The 20,870-nt window shown below is 34.7% G+C and overlaps 1 protein-coding gene across 1 annotated transcript in view; it reads right to left on the bottom strand.

The window, feature by feature from the left end:
- Positions 1-1,081: 1,081 nt before the first annotated feature.
- EFCAB11 (EF-hand calcium binding domain 11) overlaps positions 1,082-20,870 on the bottom strand; it is a 73,534-nt gene continuing 53,745 nt past the window's right edge. Inside the window, exon 5 of the mRNA XM_075031005.1 lies at positions 1,082-1,200. Within this exon, the coding sequence (XP_074887106.1) occupies positions 1,082-1,200 (119 nt within the window). The remainder of the gene's footprint in view (positions 1,201-20,870) is intronic.

The raw sequence follows: 20,870 nt of genomic DNA, 5'->3' as shown, positions 1-20,870 counted from the left end.
AATCCAAGCAATTTAACAACTGGCAGGTAAACAGAAAAGAAGCAACAGAGTGGACCATATGATCAGAGACAGTGCCCATAACAAAATCTCTATTATCTGTTACTATTAATATGAGCACACAAAGGCAGTAGGAAGTAAGTGATCACAGATAAAATAAATTGAGTAAGAAAGATTTATCTATCTCATTCTAGCACAGCTTGGATGGATGGATGTATATAAAGTTACAGCAGGAAAGAACACCTCCCAGTTACTGGATAAGAGAGAGAGAAGGGAAGATAGCTTTGTAGACAATGACAGATTCTACCTTATACTTCCCCTCAGCTGTTGGGAAATTCTCTGATCTTGCTAAAGTGTATATATATATATTCAAATTCTTCCCTAAAAGTCAGCTGAAGGTTTGAATACACAGGATTTTCAGCCTCTGAGACTGAGGTCCATAATGCACAGTTTAAAGATTTATTACCTCCATTTAAAAAATTGTTTAAAAAAAAGAAAAAAGTATTTATGCTTACCTTACTTCCTTACATACACAGTTCATGATAATTGTTCAGAAATAAATCGGGTAGCTAATTAACCAATAAATGTTAAATTTTTAAAAAAGTGTACTATATAAAAAAGAAAAATATACAAAAGTGAAACAATAAAGGAAAGACAAATATACTACTGATTTTAAAAAAGCAGGCATTATCTGCCATAAATTTAATCAGTTTCTATACATGGGAGATATTGTGGTCTGTCAACAAAGGGCTGTTCAAAAAGTGAACAAATAAATTTCACAGTAACTGCAAATCAGAGTTGCTCCTTTTTCATCTGTTAAGTCAAAAAGTACAGAGTTACAGTTCCTAACTAGACTGATTAGGAATCAATTGAGATTTCAAATATTTTAAGTATTCTACACACACATACACATGTAAATTAATACACCCAGCTTGTCAACAGTAAAGCTTCAAAGGCTGTTCTTCAGAGCTACACTTACAGTCAAAGTTCTTAAAATGCTGGCTGAAACAAATGAAGTTTCATTGATTTTTAAATATCTTGAGATCTGAAGTTTTCACTTTGTCTTTTCACCAGAGAATATTCTTTAGGCAAAGTACACTGGTGATACTTCATCTTGTCCGTACTTCATTGCAGATTCAAACTCTTTGAAGCTAATGCGGCCATCAGAATCCTGATCAACTTCTGTAAGAGAGAAGAGATTTGGTATTTAAAACCCAAAAGACATTATGTAAAACAGACATTATATTTAGCTGTTGATATCCAACACCAATATTGTTTTTGAAGAGCTCAAGACTCCTACCACTTGAATTCTATACAAAGAATTAATGAACTAAAAAATGCTTTTTGTGTAGTACATCTCATATGAGGATCTCAAAGATTTTTAAAAAAGAAGAACAAGTATCATTACGTGCATTCAACAGGATGTAAATGTTATTTACAATATGACTTGTGCAAATTTAGCACTTTTAGCACAAATTTAGTTCTTACACCTCATCCTTAATTCCCCAAATTCAATCACCTGTGACAGAGATCCTCTAAGTTCTGTAACACAACATGCAACCCAAGACTTCTAGGTCTTAAGCTACCAGAAACTTACATTAAAAATTTCCCAAATTGCCCCATGACCTTCCACATGCTGCAAGCAGCTTATTTTGAAACAAAGTTTATGTTAACAGAAGACCTACTCCTTGTGGTTGTAAGAAAAAAAAAAGCTAATTTGTATGTTAGTATATGCTAAAGTGGATACTCCAATAGTCAAAAAAAGTCTCTGAAAAGTAAAAGCTGTTAGTATTTATTTCCCTGATATAAGATGGCAATTCAATTAATCCCATTAACACACAGGGCTAAGTTTTATCAAATGCATTTTGCAAAATTATTTGATGTAGTTATAAATTAGGCTGACAAAATAGTATTCTGTAAAGTATTTGTCTTAGTTCTGCCTAGCTTTCTTACTAGAAATATGACACTTATAAAAAAGTTAAAATTAAATAATAAAAAAAATGATTAATTGTTGGATCTCAACATTCCCTCATCATCTTGGAAAATATTTGACGGGTTTATACCGAGATGCAGTACATAATTTTATTCATAATTTGGAATAAAATTTATGATTATTACTGATAAAATTTAGAGATGACACAAAGATTGCTAGAATTATAGTGCTGCAAACTTTGCCATTACCATCAGTGTTCAATGGCAGCAGCCCTACCATCTTGCAGAATGCAAAATGGGATGCATCTTCTACTTAGACAAAATTGAAAATTCCAGAATAATCCATGCTGTTTAGCAGAGACATATTTTATTATCCTTTGAATGCCCTGGAAATTTCAAAGACATTCTATACCCTGAAGAACTAGTACAGTAATTCAGTTTTAAAGAAAGCCTTACACAAAGGGATAGGATGTCCTGTTTGACACTTATTCTAAACGCACTCTTGAGAAAAGCCTAGTAAAGGTAAAAGAAAATAATTTATTTACAACAGCTTCAAATACAGAAACACAGTTACAAAGGTTACGAAGACTGATAAGAGAAAACAGAAAACTGCTTACATCTGCCTATCCTTACCTCAGTTGCAAGCAGCTTCTCTAGATTATCCAGCTTTCAAGACATCAATGACTACCAAATGATGGGACTAAAGAAAGATTTCTTCTGAAAAAAATACTACATCTTAAGTTTTTCTTCACAGAAGAGGGTCTTGATTTGGAATATGTGCTTCCCCTTTCCCTGAAGAAGTACTATTTAGATTAAAATGTTATTATTCTCTCCTTCAATAAAAATTATTAATCTTCATCTTTTTCAAGAATCCCTCAGACTACCAAATTCCCACCTCTTTGGAACTTTTAACATCATTTGGTAACATTCATGTCTTGGCAATAAACAATCTGTACTAGTGCTTAACTTTGCTATCAATGAACTATTAACCTCTTGTGAAGTAGAGTTGATCAGACGAAGTTCAAGCCTCATGGTGCAATAATGAACCTTACATAGCCATAAACATATGAAATGACACCCTGTTGTTATGGAAATATTTAAATTAAATTAATTCTTTCAGATCATAGTTGGCTCTAGATTAAGACTAAAACATGATGATATTCTATTGTTTTTCATGTAAGGACAAGTTTGAGGTGATGATCACCCTCAATCACGTCTTTAGGGACAACATGATAGCTGGAGGTGGACCAGTCACTCAGTTTCTTGGTGAAAGGGATCCTTTCAAACACCACATGTTATAATACAAAGAAATGCAAACTTACTCACCAGTGAAGAATGAATGCAGGTCATAATTACAAACTGGAGATGCTGTCCTGGAAAGCAGTGACTGAAAAGGACTGAGGAGTTGTAGAAAATAATGAAATTAAGATTATCTCCTACTGTGATGTTTTACATGAGAGGGTGAATATGATCCTTGAATGTATAGGCAGGGTAATATCTAAACCAAATACAAGACTGATTTTATTTCAGAATATGGTGTTAGGAAAATTGTGAAGGAAATACTGTGTCTACTTTCTGGTGCCAGCACTTCAAAAAGGGTACTGAGAAACTTAAAAGAACTGATACAATAACTACAGTAATTATACAAGTTCTGGAAAACATGCCTTATAATGAGATATTAAAATACTTTGTTCGAAAAAAGATTGGAGAACTGATCCAATCAAATCAAGACCATAAGTATCTCTAGGGAAAATATTTAGGATAGTAAATATCTTTTTAAGCCTACAAGGAAAGACATGATGATAGGCACAAGTTGAAGCCAAAGCTAGAAAAATTTATAACTTAAATAAGGTGGTTTCTGTTAAATGAGGTTGATGAGCTATTGAGGTAACTTACCCAGGGATATGGGAAGTGATACTTCCTTGATTTACCCTCCCTTGGTGTATTCTCTGTACATTCAGGAGTTTCCTAAACCACACATGTATGTCTGCATGTAATTATTTGTGATGTATATTTATTACATGGATTTGTCTAACAGCTTTCTGAACTAATGTGAAGCCCATGGCTTGAGCACCTGCTCTATGATTAAGTACCACCTCTTATTTGTTTTGAACCTGCGAGTAATTTGATACTCCTTATAATTTAAGTACCTTTCTCAGTGACTATATGTATCAAAGGGTGCATAAAAGGGATCTGTTTTTAAAGATCAACCATTGAAGCATTTTTTTTAAAAAAGCCTATTTTAATGACAGTAATTATTAATATAACCTGTGCTGTTTGCAAGTAAACTACTTAATTCAAAGAAAATGTACAGATTTAAATACCTGAGAGAATGTATAATAATCGAATAGCAAAATCTCTTTTTTTAGTGTTATGAAGTATTCTCAGAATTTAATTCTGGAAGATCACTTTGTGAGTGTTTTAGAAGTCAGTGCTGACAACCTGGCTAAACTGAAGTTAATGGGAGTTTTGCCATTAATTTTCAGGAGGCAAGGATTTCACCCAAAATATCTGAGTTATGGGCATAAATCACATCTTTAATGTTTATATGTGTGCCTGTTTGGAAGCTGCTCTTGAAAAATGGCCCTCAACTTTACATGGTGTTTGTTCAACACCCTGAAAGCCACTAAATGACTCTTTGAATTAAGAATCACTTTCTGAACAACCTTTCAGCAGAGATTAGCAAGATATGTTGGGTGATAAATAAATGACAAATAAACTGGTAAGTAGTTAGAAGAAACACTACGTTTATTTAAATGTTATGGATTTTTGGAGCCTTGCCAAAAGTAATCTAAAAGTGAGAATGGCCTTGGAGTGTTAAATTTTCGTTTTCATCTAGCTGAAGCAAATGATATATTCATCCTTGTGACTATGAAAATACTATGTCACAGCATATTGATCTTTATTTCACAGGTCACTATTCATTCAACATTCTTAGTAAAATATATATAGACATTGCAAGGTATGTAGTGCCTCGGGTAGATTGTCTGATCTTTCACTGAAAATTGAGTAATAATCAGCATCACAAGTTACTGACTGTGAGATATAAATTATTCTCTTATACAATTAAGTAATTGAAGACTCCCCAAATCACCTAAGTGTATTTTCATAGGAAACTGGATTAGAGAAATGGTACTTTCCTTCTGACAGGAATATTTTAACTGTAAATCTGAGTAGAGTAAATGAATAACCTAAAAGACTAATGTTTAATATAAGCTGCCTCTTGAAGTTTTGTGTTTATTAATTCACTGAAATGAATACTTATCAGAAAAGTATCCACATGCAAATACAGCCTAGCTTTTTATTTTAAAAATAGCTGTATATACTAATCAGTTTCTTAAGCTTTTTCCCAACTAAACCCACAACAATTTACATATGGTCAGATCTTGTAGTTCTTGAGATAAAAACACAAATACAGAATTTGGCCAGAATGTTTCTTCTTTTTGTACAGAAAGACTCTCACATAAGCACCACCTTTTATGTGTAGGCACACAATTTGAAATATACTGTATCTATGTGATTTATACATAATTTTTTTCATTAATCCATCATATCTGTTCAAAACATGCAAAAGTATAGATCAAAGATTTTAATTCCACCCTGTATTTCTCTAGATAATTGAGTATCTGTCCTAAGTGGTAAATCACAGAATTAAGCAATCATTTCTATTACTTAAAAAAAAAGAGTAGTGAATGCACTGCAGAGCCAGCAGAGACTGCCATTGAGTTGGCTTTCAACTGGTTAGCTCAGTAGGACAAGCCCCAAAGTCGAATAAGAGCCAGGATAAATTAAACTCTGCTCAGATCTCTGATGTCATGGCCATACATCAGATATATGCAAGTGAAGAAGGTGGCTTAAAACTAGCTTAGATTTCTCCACTATGTAAACATCCTTAGAGATCATTAATTATACTACTGAGGATGGATGGTCTTCACTTTGACTTTGAAAGAACTGAAGCTAACCCTTGGGAAGAAAGTTTTCATCTAATATATTTTATGGAGGCAGAAGTTTTCATAGAGATCAGTGAGGAGAAAACACCAGATATATCACATAAATGAAATACAGGAAGAGAAATATAACATGGGACATACCATTGAGAATGAAAACTTCAAGGTTCCTTCTCAAAGCATTCTACATGAATAGGGGTTCACTTTGGTTACTGCTAAAAAAAAAAAAAAAAAAAAAAAGAATAGCATTTCTTTAAAAGTAGTAGGAATGGTTACTTGACTTTCCAGATAATTTATTGTCTAATGTATGACTTAAAAGCATTAACAATACATTTAAGTTTGGGTAAAATAGCATTAACAGTTAACATAACTAAATATAAAAAGACTACTTTCTGCTTACAAATAAACATAAAGTTAGAAATTTAAGGAATTTTAAATACTTGTTTCCAAACACTTTTAGTTTCCAGTTAACTGAGGTATTATGAGAAACAACAAGTTACAGAGGCCCCTACTTTCCATACACAGCTGCAATTTATCAAAAGCCTACATGTGGAGGCATAATACATGGCTTTTTATGCATTGCTATATAACAACCATTTTCTCAGAGCAGTTGAAGACATAATAAGATATACCATATGTATAAGTAACTTATTTCTGCAATAGTCCATGAACTAGAGCGATTTTCTTAATTGTCCGTATTTTTTCTTCCACAATGAAAGACTTAGCAATATTATATACTAGTCCTCCTGAATTAGAGACAAAAGCATGCCAGGCACACAGGGCTGGGTCTTCAATTCACAATTTCTCTGCAATTTACATTTCCCTGGTTTTAGGACACACCAAGAATAGCAGTGGGTTTTCCCTATTTATTGTAGCCATACAAATGAGATTAAGCATTCATACACATTTCTATCATGAGTCTCCAAAACCTATGTGTGTCAAGTTCCCTGCTATCTCAATATTTAGGTGTATATTGTGAGTAAAGAGAAGTTGTGCATTTTCCTTAGATTATTTCAGAGAAGTGCTAAGGAGTGCAGTTTCCTGAATTACCATGCTAGATTGTATCTGAAGTGCTCTTAAGTACTGTGAGCCATTCAACTGTACTGCCTTGCATCTCTCACAATACATTTATTGTCTCATTAAATATTTTCTACATTTCAAATGCTGTATCTTACTCAGATACCAGAGGCCAGCAGGATTGCTTGCTATGAATGATTTAGGCCTTCAGGCTTTTCTGCAAGTATTTCTGGACATAGTTCTTTTATGCTTAAGTTCCCAGCACCATTCAGGTCTAACAATGTCTGCCTTACTTTCATTCTTCTGACCTGGCTGTGACAATCCCAAACCCATTTTCTATTAAAAAAACTTTTCTCATTGTATTATTTATGGAAATCTAATATGAACGTCATAGGGACCCAGTCTATGCAGGAAACCCTGGTGATTTCATAAGGAAAAGGCAGCTAAGAACCCCGCTGCCTTTTTCACTAATATCAAATGATGTTAAATTTTGATCTAACTTGTATTTTCAAGGAAGCAGAAGTACTGAAGAAATGCAACTTACCTTGTGATCCAAGGGTCTTCCTTTACTGCTTCTCCACTATTTCTGACACTATCTTTCCTCTGCTTCAGTCAGAAAATCTGGATTCAATTTCCAAGGGAACCATCTTTCCCATTAAAACTTTATCATCAGTTTTACGTGCCCCGGTGATAAAATTTTCCAAATTTTGTTTGTCTACTGTATGCAAATTCTATTTAACCTTATTACTGACATCCTTGTCTTCCACGTTAATTTGCTCTAGAGCCACTTGTTACAATGTTCTCCCAACCCTCCTTGATGCACTGAGCTTCAAAGCAATATGGGTAAATACTACTTGGCTCTCATCCTGTTGGCCCTCATTTTAACTTATTCCTTGTGACTAGAACAATGTCAAAAGATCTGTAGGGTAACATGTTGCCTGCCTGCCATGAGTCGGAGATGACTGCTTTATTGCCTTTTAACTCAGATTAAATGTTAAGAACATGGGGCTCAGAATTTTCTTTTATGTCTTTGCTATCTGACTGAGAACTCCAATCTTGACTTCTTTCTTTGGGAATTACAATACAAATAAGAATTTTAAAAAACCTAAAAATAAGACAATTTACAAATACAGGTCTCTTAAACATGTTTTCCTACTATATGGTCACAGTTTTATAAATAAATATTGACTCCAATAGGCAATTATCATGAGCTAGAAAAATAAGTCATATTAACTGGAAAAAGGCCCCCTTTTTTTTTTCTCCTATGCAAACTGCTTATGGAAACAGCAACGAAAAGAACAGAACACTTTCTGAGACATTCCAAAGTACCAGCCTGTGAAACAAACTGATTCATAAAAATATTCCATATGATTACAGTATAATTCCAGAGAGTAAGCGGAAATATCACTTGAATATGCATTAAACTATACAATGACCATACAGACCTGTGGGTCTAAAACACCTGAAAACTTGTATTTCACAATTTGTATTGCTCTGAGTAAAAACTCACTACTTGACGATTATTGAGAAAAAAAACTACCACCACCAAATAACCTGAAAACAATTGCTAGAAACTGCAGAAATTGATCACATGTATATAATCTCAACAGCTTAAGAATAAAGTTCTCACATACGGAACTTAAAATTGATTATATCTTTTACATCCGAATTTTATTGCTATTACATTTATTTGATATTTTTCAATAAACCATCAGGGAACAATTTAAATCAGAGCCCAGACTTTCACTGCATTTAGAACCAAAGCTGTCATACTGATTGAACAGTGAAAGTAAAAATTACACTTCATGCAAGGAGTCCCTGCTGAGGACAAAATGACCCACCAACTGAAGATTCAAAGATGACAGCTTCTTCAACAAGCTGCCTTCTCTTCTGATTAACCAGCTGGTTCTTTCTACTCATCCTGCTTGCTTCCTTGTTGATGGGATTCCTGCAGAGCTCCGCAGCTGTTTTGTTACTAATGCGTATATTAATTTCACTTCTTTAAAAACCTAAGTGTTGAGAAAAGCCATTCTGATCTTTAGTAAACATGGAAGAATTATGAAGATATGCCTGGGTTTGCTTCCTGAAACAGGACATGCTGTTGGAGTACCAGCAGTCAGAAGTTTCAGTTAGGTAGGAGAGCTTAAGGAAGTATTTAAATTGTCATAGAATTAAATTAAGGTAGAAATGCACTTCACTTTACCTTCAATGTTGCTCAGGTTTTTGAAATTATCTTTAAAAGTAGAGAATGAATGAAGTACTGCTGAGGGGAGAACTGCACCAACAATATACTGACTTCAGTTATTTCTTCTCTGGGATAAATACTGTCCTTTTTTTCTGAGTGCACTGCCTTACTACTGCTCTCAATAACTGTAACATACTTTCTTCTTGATGCCCAATTTTCTACCTTCAATGTTCCTTATCCATTGATGCATGCTTTCCCTGATTTTCTTCTCTCTGAACAATGGAAATAGTCTTGGACACCCTAGTCCTGCCAAATTTTGTCCCTTCTTTCTTAACTGGTTCTTTTTTTCTGAAGTCTTTATCATTCATGCCGTGGTTGATCCCACGGGTCTAGTAGTGGTAGTTAGGCGGAGTAACTCTTCAGTTTATTTCTCCGAATGCTTCTCCGTAAGCAAACTACCCCAGACCCTCTTCTCTTGATCACTTCTGCCTTCTTTTTCTGCTGACCAGGAGAGCACCATGGAAGAACCTCTAAGCCTCTACTTCTCTGAGTGTGTTTTGTAGCTAATCTTGAATTTTTTTGGTGTGCAGCTGCCCACTGTAGCTTGTCTCCTGACAGCTTCTCACTCTCTTTCACTCAGGAAAAATAATTTACCCTTTGAATATAAATGACCCTTGCTTATGTCAATATTTTTTACTGCTTGTTCTTAAGCTTCTGCCTCTTAGAAAAGATCTACTGAAATCTGCAATGATCTCCAGGTTTTATAAGTGAATTAAGAAATGCCTTGCAGAGCTCAGGAAAGAACTGTCATTTGGAATCGCTACCAAATGTGTGTGTTTCTGTCAGATTTATTTAATGAGCAGTTGTAGGAACAACACCATTAATAAATATTTTCATCCCTGACTTAGAATTAAGTCAAATTTATAACATATTATATGTATTATTATAATATATAATAATATAATTATATGTACAACATAATATATAAAATATAATACTTAATAGAGAATATTTAATGTGTAATACAGAATGTAATCATTATATAATTATACAATCTTATATAATATTATAATTACTATTATATAATTTATGGATGATTCAGAGAATGATGCAACAGTATGCAACATGGAAGACATAGTAGTTGGATACAACAGTCTGAATTGTGCAGTAAGCTTGCCTGTTCAAACAAAATCACTTTTTGCAGAGTCAGAACTAGAAGCCTAGAAAAAAGAAATGCAGATTATATCCTCAATGGGAGGTTTATCATAGAAAGATGATCATAAAGAGCTCTGGAATCTTAGTGGAAAAGCAACCCAGCATGAGCTTTTAAGGAGCAGTCAAGACATAAAGAGTGAACCTGGTTTTAGTTACACAAATAAGGGAGAAGTGCTATTTATGCTGCAGATGCAAAATGCCATGAATAACACCAATACTGGAATACTGCATTCAACCTTGGTGTCTGTTTTTTGAAAAGAATCCTTAAAACATTAGATGATGCAGAAACCTAGCCTGCCAAAAAATCTTTTGGAAACAGAAATTGCCCAAGGAATTCAGTTCCTCTGTTTCCATCAGACGCTGTTGACATGACCATAGTGTACCTCCGTAGAGAAGATACTCAATATCAAAGGGCTAGTGAACCAGAACCAGTGACAAAGGCTAAGAAGAGAAAAAATGAAGAATAAACCAAAAATGTTTAGGAAAAAAACCCAGTCAAATTATATAGCCTGTAATTTACAAATATTCAAGCTAGTATCTTTAAAAATCTTAATCACTATGCTTACATCAAAAGTTCAGATAATCCCTCATCTCCTCAAATTTTACTTACTTAAGTGTAACTGCTTTAAAACCATCATCCTTCCTGAGGAGTAGGCACCTAACTTTAGAGCTACTAATTCTGTCTTTAATTGCTTGGTAAAAGCATTGAGACTGACTCAGAGATTGACTATTTTCTCCATAGTACTAGCTCATCAGATGAGGAAAAAAGGGAGTTTAAAAATCAAGGGTTTAGATATATCTAATGTATTTAATATTTCCATCCTTTTATTTCCTCTGAATAGATTTATTTGAAAACATGAAATGCCTTACTTCATGGCTACATATTTAACTATTCTAATCATTAATATTTGTCTTCTGCTGTTGCCTAAAAGCCCTAATCAGGCTTGAGGTCTCATTTAACAAGGAACTATAAAATACAGAAGACAAAACCTGGAAAAAATGAGCTTATACCTAAAAAAGAAGACATGAAAAAAACTAATCAAAGTAGATGCGTACTAGTCCAACAAAGTGCTGTCTAAATTGGAACTTAAGTTAAAACTTCCTTAGACTCCAGGTGGCAAATGGTCATCCTGCTTTCCAGAGCTGCTGAATCTTTGCGATAGCTCGTTAGACATCACTTTGCTTAGCCAAGGATCCCGTGTGACAGCTGTTTGGCCTTGCTCACCCAGGTTCGGTAGAAGTGGAGGAGAGCACGTAACCACCTAAAGCTCCAGTGTGAGCAGATGGTCACCTGCACTCTCCCAAGTGTTCCCTGGAGAAGTGTAAATAGTTAAACATCATCAATAACTGAATTCAATCTAACTAGACGGTGTCCAATTTTTGCCTCCTTCATATCGTAACATTTTTTATTCTAATACTGTAAAAGAAGAATACTATTCTCTAGCTAACTTGCAGACTGCGGGAAAAAAACACATACATATATTTCATGGTTTTTCTTACTATTTAAAGCCGCACTCTCAGATCTTGCAAACTAGGTAGGATCAGATCTGAAAAGTTTCAAATAAAATGCATACATTGGCAAAGAATAACGTTAGTGTTCCAATATTCATTCCTCTAAGTCATTCTTGAAACAATGTTCTAGCATGGACAACGTAGATAATCTGTGACACCAGCTGCTATCTTTCTACAAAGATTAGAGTTGAGTAATGAAGGTCATGGGCACATGAATAGGCTGAGAGGTGGTGAGTTGAGCTCTCCTATTTGTCCAAAGCTGCAAACCCATGATGCAAACTTTGAAAGAAGTGGCAAATGTCGTCCTTGATGAATGATGCAATTTTCTCACACTCTTAAATGTTTATCTTTCATGAACAGCCTGCTTGTTTCTCATGCTTTCAAATGCACATCTGCTCATCTGTGTGCAGCTGCCGTGCTGCAGCAACGTTTATGCCTTGAACTTCACAAGTTAAGATGGCACCTTGACGTGGTAGCACTTACATGCACCCATCTGAATCCAATGTCACATTCAAAAGATATTCTTGCTAGATCTTGATTACTATATTCTTGTTGCCTACGCTTTCAACTGGATGCTACCAATCACCTGTCATGATCTGAATTTGTTGCAGGACATAGGTAGAAAGAGCATTACAGTCACACTCAGACAATCCACACTATGAGCACCGCAGTCATCCCTGCTCCCTTTTTTTTACCTCTCTGCAGCATTTGCCATAGCTAATGAACTATGAACTGTACGTAAAAGAGGCTGACTCTTTTGAAACAGTTTATTTCAAGAGAGCCAAAACCAGAGAGGAGCAGTAGAAAAATGTAGCTCACAGTTCCCTTTTTCTTCAACCTTATTTAAAATACAGACACAGAGACTGAAAGAACTGGAAAGGTGTCGTGAACTCCAGTGAAAACACTATGTAGGCATTACAAAATTCCACCCTTTTATCATATTGTATTGCTCACAGTAACACAATGTCACCAAACTGCCTCAGTACTTGAGCTCATGGATAAAAAGCAGAAGATAGAAGCAGAAACTGAGAAAAAGATAAGTTACACTTGGTGGCAGGAAGAAATGCTTTAAGGAGCTTGTGGCACAGTGAAGTACCTACTGGCTGATGTTACACAACCCCATTTAGGCAAGTTAGTCTATAATTTAGAACTGATCCTGGACTTCTCTCTCTGACAATAACTCTAAAACAGGTACAAGAATTCATCCTGTCCTTACTGTTGATGATTTGGCCTCTGTAATACGTGCTTTTGTCACCTTTCAGCTGGACTACAGCAATGCAATATCCTGGGCACAAAGCCATTAGCCCTTAGGAAACTCAAAATAGTACAGAACACAGCAGCACATTTCCGCTGCAACCCAGGGTACTATAGGCACATCAAATCTGCTTTCATCTTCTACAGTAGCTCCTATAAAATACTGATCCAATTTTTATGTCTTTGTCATTATCTTTAAGGTGTCCAATAGTCTAGGAACAGAATACCTAAAGGATCAACTGGGAACCTGCAGCTCTGTCCCATTAAGGACAAAGCTTATTTTGTGCTGTAGGTAGAGCTTTGACAGAGAATAGTCTAAAGCAGTTGAACAAATGCTCGTAACATTTAAAGCATCATCACTTGCTATTAAGTACAAGATGTACTTTTTGGATCTTAATCTCAAAAACTAGTCCTTTTGTAATAATAATACAGCAGTTGGAAACAAAATCACAAAAATCTAACAAGTTTTTGTTTGCTGTTATAGAAGACAATGAAGGAAAATAGAAACACACTTAAGTGTTACCCCTATTTGTTCTGAAAATGACTCAGCTATAAAGATAATAAAGTACGTATAAATATCTGAGTAGAAGAGCATTCGCTGTTTCTTCCAAATGTAGTGGCACTGTATGTCTTACATGAACCAGGATATTCCATGTCAGTGATGATTAATCTAATTGTTAAAAAAAAAATACATCCAAGAAACATGTTTTAGAAACCTTTAGGAAAAAAGCAAAATATTAAGAGGCAATGTAAAAATTTCCAAACCACTTAAAAAGTTTGAGGCTCAAAGTGTAATTTATTTTCAGTGAGACAGAATTGTAAATGCCTAACAGACCCAGAAAGTAATGTGTGTGTTAGGCACTTTTAGTAATTCTATTTAAATTTTATTAGACAGTAATATATTTAAGGTGATATAAAAACCTGAATTTCTCATGCCATATCTCATGTGCAAAGATTAATTTAAAAAAAGGACTGGAAATCCAGAAACACTCTATTCAGCAAAGGATAAATATAAATGAAAATTTCTTCAGGGATATACTAATCTTAGTAACTCTGTACAAATTATCAAAATGGATGCCATGTAATATTAACAAAAGCATTGGTTTTATCAACAAAAACTGTTCTGTAATCAATTCACCTTAGGAATACTATGAATTATATAATCATTATGCAATAAAAGCTTTTGAAAACTGATGATTATTCAAGTGAAAAGACCTGCCTCCCATTAAGTCTTCTCTGAGGCATCAAGTTCCCATTTTCTACACCTAATTCAGGCACAGAAACATTTCTCAATTTCTTAATTGTATTTATTAGCATCAATGTAAATAAGAGAGTTTGAAATCTTACCTCCAGCTTATCAGTTCCTGTTAGATAGATTTACACTCTAAATGTCACTCAAGTCGTCAAGTAAGGGGACAGTTACAAGGAACCGTAAGTATATTAATATTAATGGAAAGAAATCCGTCTGTCTTAAACACTGTGATACCAAAAAGGAGATCAAATAATTTTTATTTCAAATATATAATCACTTCAACTAAGCTATCCAGTACCATCTTGAAGTTGATTATAAGATGAAAGAAACGGGACAGAGATGGTAATCATTTAATCCCTTAAGAACAGCTATCCTGAAGAGCTTTCCACTTCGTGCTCAACAGTATTCTAGTATGTTATGATCCAGCTAGAAAAGAAGTATAACAGTGAGGAAAATTATGTTTCCAGGAACAGAATTTTCACAGTAACGAAAAGTTCTACAAGAGAAGCAATATAGGAAAACTGACCACTTTAACAGATGGTGTCATAGATGAGTGTGCTGATGCAGTCTTTGACAGTGACGAGTTCCTATCATCAGCTGCGGTGAGGATTTATAACTTCAGAACTAACCTAGCAGGGATTAGTACATATAAGCCAGTCCTGGCTGCTGAGGCTACACAGGCACATGGGACTGGATGGGGTGAGAGACAGCATGGTTCTGCCTGTACACTCAGTGATACATTCAAACGAAATCCTAGTGGTGATTGCCAGACTGAAGACGCAGACAGACGACACACCAATACCCGCGCAGCTTCCAGGTGGGCTGTGGGAAAAGAAGGCAGTGCGGCTGCTCAGGAGGGACTTCCGTGGACCCCCTGAGGACATTTGACTAAGTACAACCAACCTATTTGCTGGCTTGCTGGCGTTCTTTGCTGCGAAGAGACTGGCAGATCCCTGGAAGAAGGCATGCCTGGGGTTTCCTGAGGTCTGCAGGAACATTGTTGTCCCCGTGGAACCCCGACACCACCTTCCCGCGGGGTGGGCAGCAGAACACCGCTTCCAAAACAGCTTCCTACTGAGAGCCCCCCGTCTATGCTGTGTCTTTATAAGAGCATGAAGATGACTATATAGCCTTCCCACCAGGTAATTTTTGCTGAGTCTGCTTTTACATTTTCAATTGCAATTTTGAAATACTTCAGAGAAGCTTGTCTCTGACTGTCAAATGTTTTAAAATGTTTTAACCAGATGCCCCTTGGTGGCTGAGTAAACATGGAACTACCATTGCATTGAGATCTAAATCAAACTTGCATGCGGTCTAAAAGACTAGTTTCAAGAAGAAAACTAGTAAAAATACCACTAAAGCAACTAGCACAGCAACATTTGATTAAACTTGATTTGTAAGATCTGTTTTGTATACAGGTTACCAAATATTTATGACTAATTTAATTTCTTTTTATAATATTCTGTGTGGTCTAGGGAGGACAGCATTCAACATAGGTTATCCTTTTCAAACCACAACACAATTTCCTTGAACAAAATAAAACAAAACCAATGGAAAATAGGAACTAACATCAGTTATTGTGCTACACAAAGGGAACAGTATACAACATAGAGCTCTGGTTCGTAATATTGCCATGTGTTGTTAACAGCAGTTGGAATTAATACATACCTCTTGACTTACTGAAGCACAGAGATACAGTCATAATAGGTTTGTATTAATACTTCACTTAGTAGACCTATCACACTGCATCTTCTACCTTCAGGTTTACATAACTGATTCCTTAAACTATGCATGAACTGTAATATTATTTAAAGATTCAGTTTCTGAGGTCAACTTCAGATACACAACTTTTCCATAATATTTTACAGAAAAAGGAAGAATATGAACATTTTGTTACATGCGCTACTGGAAAAACTAAAATGTCAACAAGACCTCTTTTTAAAGCATTGGTAGTCATATGAGATTTTGTAATTTGTATGTACTTGGCTTTTAATAAGAAAGTTTGCTAAAATATTTCTATGCTTAGTGGAAAATTATTATCTCTCAATTAATTTTATTTGCATCAGAAAGTCTCCTTGTGATCATCTATTGATACTACTAATTAACCAGAACAGACTTCTCAGTCTTCTGTGTACTTTAAGAAGTATAGGCACTATGGTTTCTGTGACTAGCATTACATGAAAGATAAATCCTACATGAGGTAAGTAAGAATTACTGAAGCACACAGTCAACCTTATACCTTTTATTATTACATTCTGCCTACCTAAACAACTCTCTGTAATTGCATACAGTAAGCCTTACATATTGATTCCAACTTGATTCTTGCATTACCATACATTTCTGCCACATTTCTCCTCAGAGGTGCCTTTATTGCAGTGATGGGTTAATGAGTTTGCATTTATGATTGTGAAATGTGAACTGACGCAAAAATGCAAGTTTCTAAAAGTATTTGTATTCTACTCTGTAAATCATAATTTTTTTTCCAGTACCAATAGGCCAGACTATATTATTTGTTTTGAGGCATAAATCTGAAGGAACAATAATCAGGACGTAATACTAAATTCTGAAAATGGTATCAGGAATTTACACATTTCACTGATGCTATCTGCATTCTAGTAAGAGTATGTCACATGATGGACACCTTAAAATAAATACTTGCATTCAAAGAATTGATATTTTAGTGTTCTGTTTTCTCCCACATTTTTCCTATGCACCTCCATGTCAATTTGAGAACACAGAAAATAAATTTTCCCAGATATTAAGAGACTTTTTAGGAAATTATTTTAGGAAACTATTTTAAAAACAAATGAACTTGAAAAAAGTGTTAGTTACAATGAATCTGAAATACTTTTGTGCTTCGTTTTTTCTATTTACTAAATATTATTGGGCAAAAACCATTGTTTAAGAGGTAAAAATAGCATGAGCTGTGCGTCAGACTTGTTTCACTTTGAGGTTTTCAGGTATTTATGACTTCTTATTAATTCTTCTCATTTTTCTCCCTGATTAGCAACTGGATTCACCATCTGTTTCAGTATAAAGCATCACATAAGGGTAGCATAGAACTGGATAACATAAACTGCCTCAAAAGCTGCCTTGATAAAAACAGATGGGATCATAGAAAGATAATCTTTAAATGTGCAGTTGCTGAAGTTATACTTTTTCTTTATAAAAGGGAACTTTCAGTATTGATTTAAAGAAAACCAGGCCAGCTATCTAGACTATTTCAGTAAAAGATATGTTACTCTATACTTTAAACACTGAACTAAACTATCATTAAACCTGCACGCTTCATTAGGTGTGCTCCTATACAGCAGTATTGTATTCAACAAGAAGTAAAGATATGCATCAAAGCATAAAAATACAACTACATACTAAAAGCAGTTTTAAGAATAAAACAGTAGAGGTAAATAAATTTCTTCTCAGATTTACGGAAATTATAAATTCAGAAGAAATCCTAGTTATTTACTAAACTTACTAAATAAATATGTTTTATAGAATTCATTATTCTACACTGGCCAAACCATATTTTCATTAAACTGTCCTTATTTACATTTAAAAAAGACTTTATAGATGTACTAAAGAAGAATAACCTGGTTTTACCAATATCATATTAAAGTTATTTCAAGATGCACAATATGAGTGTATGCTATGCCTCAGAAAGAGAAGCAACACATTTATATTCAAAATTCCTAAAGAAAAAGAAGGCTATTTACCAGTCCATGAAGCTAGAGCTTTCTGTTTCAGCCAATCCCCACTACTGGGAAGTGCATGCTTTCACTGTGGAAAGCAGAGGTCTGTGAACCAGGTGTATGCTACATCACGAATACAATATTCCATACTGAGTTTCATTAAAAGCTATGTTGTTTGCTGTTGTGGGGACGTCCACAGACTAATTTAAAGAAAAGCCCTAAAGAAGTGAGAAAATCAGAGAATTTACACTTAAATTCTTCCACCCACTGGTAAAATTTCTTTTTCTTCCAGGAATCAGTTCTATAGTTTTCTCTCTGCTATTGAGATATGACTGCAACAGATAAGAAAGGCAGTGGGAAAGAGTAAAAACAACAAGATGATGTTTTCAAAACGAGAATCTGATTAGACTCAGAGAGCATAATTTTTCACTGGCACTTCACGTTTTTCAAAATTTATACATTCCTATAGCAATCTATAGAAAGCTACTTCACATTTTATGGATAAATGTTCTGGTACAACTGCACCCTCTAACACCATAAGAAGATTTAATGCAAAACCTAATTCATTTGCATAGCATCTGAAATGAACTAGCTTTCCTTTCAACCTTATGTTTTCACATTAGAAATAAAGAATATAAACACAAAAATTGCCATTCTGGATCAAATCATTGGTTTTGTCTCGTACCCAGCCTTTGACAGTTATCAACAGGAGAAACTTCATGAAAAAATACTAGTACTTGTCAATAGTCCTATGTATTAAAACAGGCATTCACAGAGGAATGTTCTTCCCAGTGCTGATTGATATCTGGCTGCCTTATGCTCTAAGCATTCATATTTTCTCACCTAAATAAAAATCTAATTAATATAACTTTCTGTACTTTTACTCCTCATAGAAGTAAAAGGCTTAAGCCTTTCTGAATGCTATTGAATATTAGGATTGATATAACATGTTCTGTGTTCATGCAAGCCCCATTTGCATTTTTTTCAAATGGTGTTTGTACGTTTATTACACTAGAAGATAAGTACTAGTTGGGAGTTCCTTGTCTTCTTTAACATCCTCTTTTTTTGTTTCTTTCATTCATGCATGTTCTTATTCATCTCTTATCCAAGCTAACTGATCTCAGTCTTTCCAATTTCTTCTCACATGCAAGTTTGCCTTTATCTATAGTACTTTTTGCCCATTTCCGGATTTTTTTTCCGTTAAAAACAAGCCCTTCTGAGTCAGGAGGTAGAATTTATGGGGTCTAACTTGTCATCAAAAATTCTGTCAAGTCGAAACTAGTTATGTTGGTTTCATCTAGCCACTGGAGAGAGGGAGAGGCACTTCCTGAGAGGAAGGCATCCCATCCTACCACAAGCATCTAAGATAGGTGGGGTCAATCATCCCCTGTAAATGATCCTTGAAAGAATATGAGAGATGAGACTATCCATTTCCACTGAATCACACGGAGCAACCAAAGGAAAGGAATAACAGCAATTTACACCAGTGTGTTACAAATATTGCAATACTGCTTTTTTTTCTTGTTCCTTTCACTTCCCAACACTATCCCCAAATGTTTTTGATATTGCTGAATACAAGCGGAGATATTTATTGACATGGCTATAACAATATGCAGGTAATTTCTTAGCGTAGTTGCTGAGTTAATTTAGAACTGAAAATGCACGTGACTATTGCAAACCATTGCTTTGGCTATATATAACCTTAATTCTTTGGGTAATGGTGTACATCTCCTATTGGGCTACCAATTTACTTTGCATTTGAGGTTCCATTAGATATCTTGATAAACTCACACAGACTCAACCAACATAAATAATCTGATATTCTTTACTAATTAGTAACTTTGTTATTCACCCCATTTTAGTTAATAAATGTATCCAAAAAAGTAGGATTTAATCAGATGCCATCCCACTATTCAAGTCTCATGTTTGCAGTTTACTCTTTATTTTATGCATGTACTTTTCTGTTTTTTTCAGACATAGACATAGTCCTAATCCTGAAAGTGCCCAAAGCTCTGATCAGCATGGAAGCTTGTATGGAACAAAAAGTGAAAAGTCCATAGAGGATCTCTAGGGTCTTTGTGAAAAGAAACATATTTTTCCCCACCCTAAATGCTCTTTCTGAACGTAAGCGTGCTTTTTCTCCTACTTCCACACCTGCCAAGGCTAGGTGAAAAACAATTCAAATTAAATACGTAAAAGCAGTTAGGTAAACTGGATCCCCTATACCCGTAAGTCCCAAGGAAAGTAATGAGATGCCACCATTTAGCAGTGTAGATAATGTAAAAAGATCATGTGAAAAAGGAGACAGCCAACCTGCAATGGTGAATGTTTTAGAAAATTTAGTAAATCTTCTACCATGTGATATTACTAATTTACATGGAAATCTACTTATAATTATCTTTATTTATTACAATTTGGTTTTCTCTATGACAAGAAATCTCTGTGATCAGATGCAACGGTTTATCTTATGTTGAAATATTGCAAACAAACTGTCGACAGCTCTATAAGCAAAACAGAAAAACAAATGAAAGCAGAGTAGTAAGTAATGTCTATTTTACTATTTAGATATAAATACAATATTCTTTCCAATGAAGACTTGTAGTTGCTCTGTAAATAAGTTACACTTCTGTTTCTCAAAGGAAATCATATACAATTGGAAAGGCACTGCATAAACAGTGGAATGTGTCATTCCACTTAAAAATTGATATATGAATTTAATAACCAATCATAGACAGAATCATAAAGAAGAAATATGGCTGGTAGACAGATGGTCTAGTCTAGAACTGGAGGACTGTGTTCAGTTACTGGTGTTGCTATTTGTTCCACATGTAACACCAGCCAAGCCATTTCATCTACTCTGTACTTCAACT

This window comes from Buteo buteo, chromosome 6 (assembly GCF_964188355.1).
Source record: "Buteo buteo chromosome 6, bButBut1.hap1.1, whole genome shotgun sequence".
NCBI classification, from domain to species: domain Eukaryota; kingdom Metazoa; phylum Chordata; class Aves; order Accipitriformes; family Accipitridae; genus Buteo; species Buteo buteo.
The sequence above is the reverse complement of the archived record's forward strand: the minus strand, read 5'-3'. Positions and strand labels throughout refer to the sequence as shown.